We start from the raw sequence: 2500 nt of genomic DNA, 5'->3' as shown, positions 1-2500 counted from the left end.
GAGAGGGAGAGCCTCACCCTGTCAGAGAGAGGGGAGAGCCTCACCCTGTCAGAGAGAGGGAGAGCCTCACCCTGTCAGAGAGAGGGAGAGCCTCACCCTGTCAGAGAGAGGGAGAGCCTCACCCTGTCAGAGAGAGGGAGAGCCTCACCCTGTCAGAGAGAGGGAGAGCCTCACCCTGTCAGAGAGAGGGAGAGCCTCACCCTGTCAGAGAGAGGGAGAGCCTCACCCTGTCAGAGAGAGGGAGAGCCTCACCCTGTCAGAGAGAGGGAGAGTCTCACCCTGTCAGAGAGAGGGAGAGTCTCACCCTGTCTCAGAGAGGGAGAGTCTCACCCTGTCTCAGAGAGGGAGAGTCTAACCCTGTCTCAGAGAGGGAGAGTCTAACCCTGTCTCAGAGAGGGAGAGTCTAACCCTGTCTCAGAGAGGGAGAGTCTAACCCTGTCTCAGAGAGGGAGAGAGTCTAACCCTGTCAGAGAGAGGGAGAGTCTCACCCTGTCTCACCCTGTCAGAGAGAGGGAGAGTCTCACCCTGTCAGAGAGAGGGAGAGTCTAACCCTGTCTCAGAGAGGGAGAGTCTAACCCTGTCTCAGAGAGGGAGAGTCTAACCCTGTCTCAGAGAGGGAGAGTCTAACCCTGTCTCAGAGAGGGAGAGTCTAACCCTGTCTCAGAGAGGGAGAGTCTAACCCTGTCTCAGAGAGGGAGAGTCTAACCCTGTCTCAGAGAGGGAGAGAGTCTAACCCTGTCAGAGAGAGGGAGAGTCTCACCCTGTCTCACCCTGTCAGAGAGAGGGAGAGCCTCACCCTGTCAGAGAGAGGGAGAGCCTCACCCTGTCAGAGAGAGGGAGAGTCTAACCCTGTCAGAGAGAGGGAGAGTCTAACCCTGTCAGAGAGAGGGAGAGTCTAACCCTGTCTCAGAGAGGGAGAGAGTCTAACCCTGTCTCAGAGAGGGAGAGAGTCTAACCCTGTCTCAGAGAGGGAGAGAGTCTAACCCTGTCAGAGAGAGGGAGAGTCTAACCCTGTCAGAGAGAGGGAGAGTCTCACCCTGTCTCACCCTGTCAGAGAGAGGGAGAGCCTCACCCTGTCAGAGAGAGGGAGAGCCTCACCCTGTCAAAGAGAGGGAGAGTCTAACCCTGTTAGAGAGAGGGAGAGTCTCACCCTGTCTCACCCTGTCAGAGAGAGGGAGAGCCTCACCCTGTCAGAGAGGCCTCACCCTGTCAAAGAGAGGGAGAGTCTAACCCTGTTAGAGAGAGGGAGAGTCTCACCCTGTCTCACCCTGTCAGAGAGAGGGAGAGTCTCACCCTGTCTCACCCTGTCAGAGAGAGGGAGAGTCTCACCCTGTCAGAGAGAGGGAGAGTCTAACCCTGTCAGAGAGAGGGAGAGTCTAACCCTGTCTCAGAGGGAGAGTCTAACCCTGTCTCAGAGGGAGAGTCTAACCCTGTCTCAGAGAGGGAGAGTCTAACCCTGTCTCAGAGAGGGAGAGTCTAACCCTGTCTCAGAGAGGGAGAGTCTAACCCTGTCTCAGAGAGGGAGAGTCTAACCCTGTCTCAGAGAGGGAGAGTCTAACCCTGTCTCAGAGAGGGAGAGTCTAACCCTGTCTCAGAGAGGGAGAGAGTCTAACCCTGTCTCAGAGAGGGAGAGAGTCTAACCCTGTCAGAGAGAGGGAGAGTCTAACCCTGTCAGAGAGAGGGAGAGTCTCACCCTGTCAGAGAGAGGGAGAGTCTCACCCTGTCTCACCCTGTCAGAGAGAGGGAGAGCCTCACCCTGTCAGAGAGAGGGAGAGTCTCACCCTGTCTCACCCTATCAGAGAGAGGGAGAGTCTCACCCTGTCTCACCCTGTCAGAGAGAGGGAGAGCCTCACCCTGTCAGAGAGAGGGAGAGCCTCACCCTGTCAGAGAGAGGGAGAGCCTCACCCTGTCAGAGAGAGGGAGAGCCTCACCCTGTCAGAGAGAGGGAGAGTCTCACCCTGTCAGAGAGAGGGAGAGCCTCACCCTGTGTGTTCCCCCTCCAGAGCGAGGCTTCATCAGTATGCTGGGTGACTCCCGGCCTAGCCAGTCTGCTGTCAGAGAAGGGGAGAGCCTAAGCCTCAGGGTAGAGTTTGAGTCTTACCCCAGACCAGGCACTCTGTCCTGGGCTTACAATGGCAAGACCCTCCACAACACCACGGAGCACGTCATCACTGCCCAACGACACCGATACAGGTACTCTCCACAGACAGATACACGCTCTAGTCACATGGGACATCAATGTGACGGGTCACAGTGTAATATCTCATTCAATCATTTTATTTTAATAACTATAGTGCAGACAGAGTAGTGGCAGGGTAACCTAGTGGTTAGAGTGTAGAGGAGGCTGGTAACCTAGTGGTTAGAGTGTAGAGGAGGTAGGGTGGCCTAGTGGTTAGAGTGTAGAGGCGGCAGCGTAGCCTAGTGGTTAGAGTGTAGAGGAGGTAGGGTGGCCTAGTGGTTAGAGTGTAGAGGCGGCAGCAATACGTAACTGAAACGCACA

The 2500-nt window shown here is 55.9% G+C and overlaps 1 protein-coding gene across 1 annotated transcript in view; it reads left to right on the top strand.

Moving 5' to 3' along the window:
• The window catches only part of LOC123993829 (mast/stem cell growth factor receptor kita-like), a 24020-nt gene that overhangs the window by 3030 nt on the left and 18490 nt on the right, over positions 1–2500 (top strand). The window contains exon 5 of the mRNA XM_046296297.1: positions 2004–2193. Within this exon, the coding sequence (XP_046152253.1) occupies positions 2004–2193 (190 nt within the window). The remainder of the gene's footprint in view (positions 1–2003; positions 2194–2500) is intronic.

The sequence above is a fragment of the Oncorhynchus gorbuscha genome, linkage group LG13 (genome assembly GCF_021184085.1).
Source record: "Oncorhynchus gorbuscha isolate QuinsamMale2020 ecotype Even-year linkage group LG13, OgorEven_v1.0, whole genome shotgun sequence".
NCBI lineage: Eukaryota > Metazoa > Chordata > Actinopteri > Salmoniformes > Salmonidae > Oncorhynchus > Oncorhynchus gorbuscha.
Note: the sequence above shows the minus strand (reverse complement) of the source record. Positions and strands in the feature narration are given on the sequence as shown.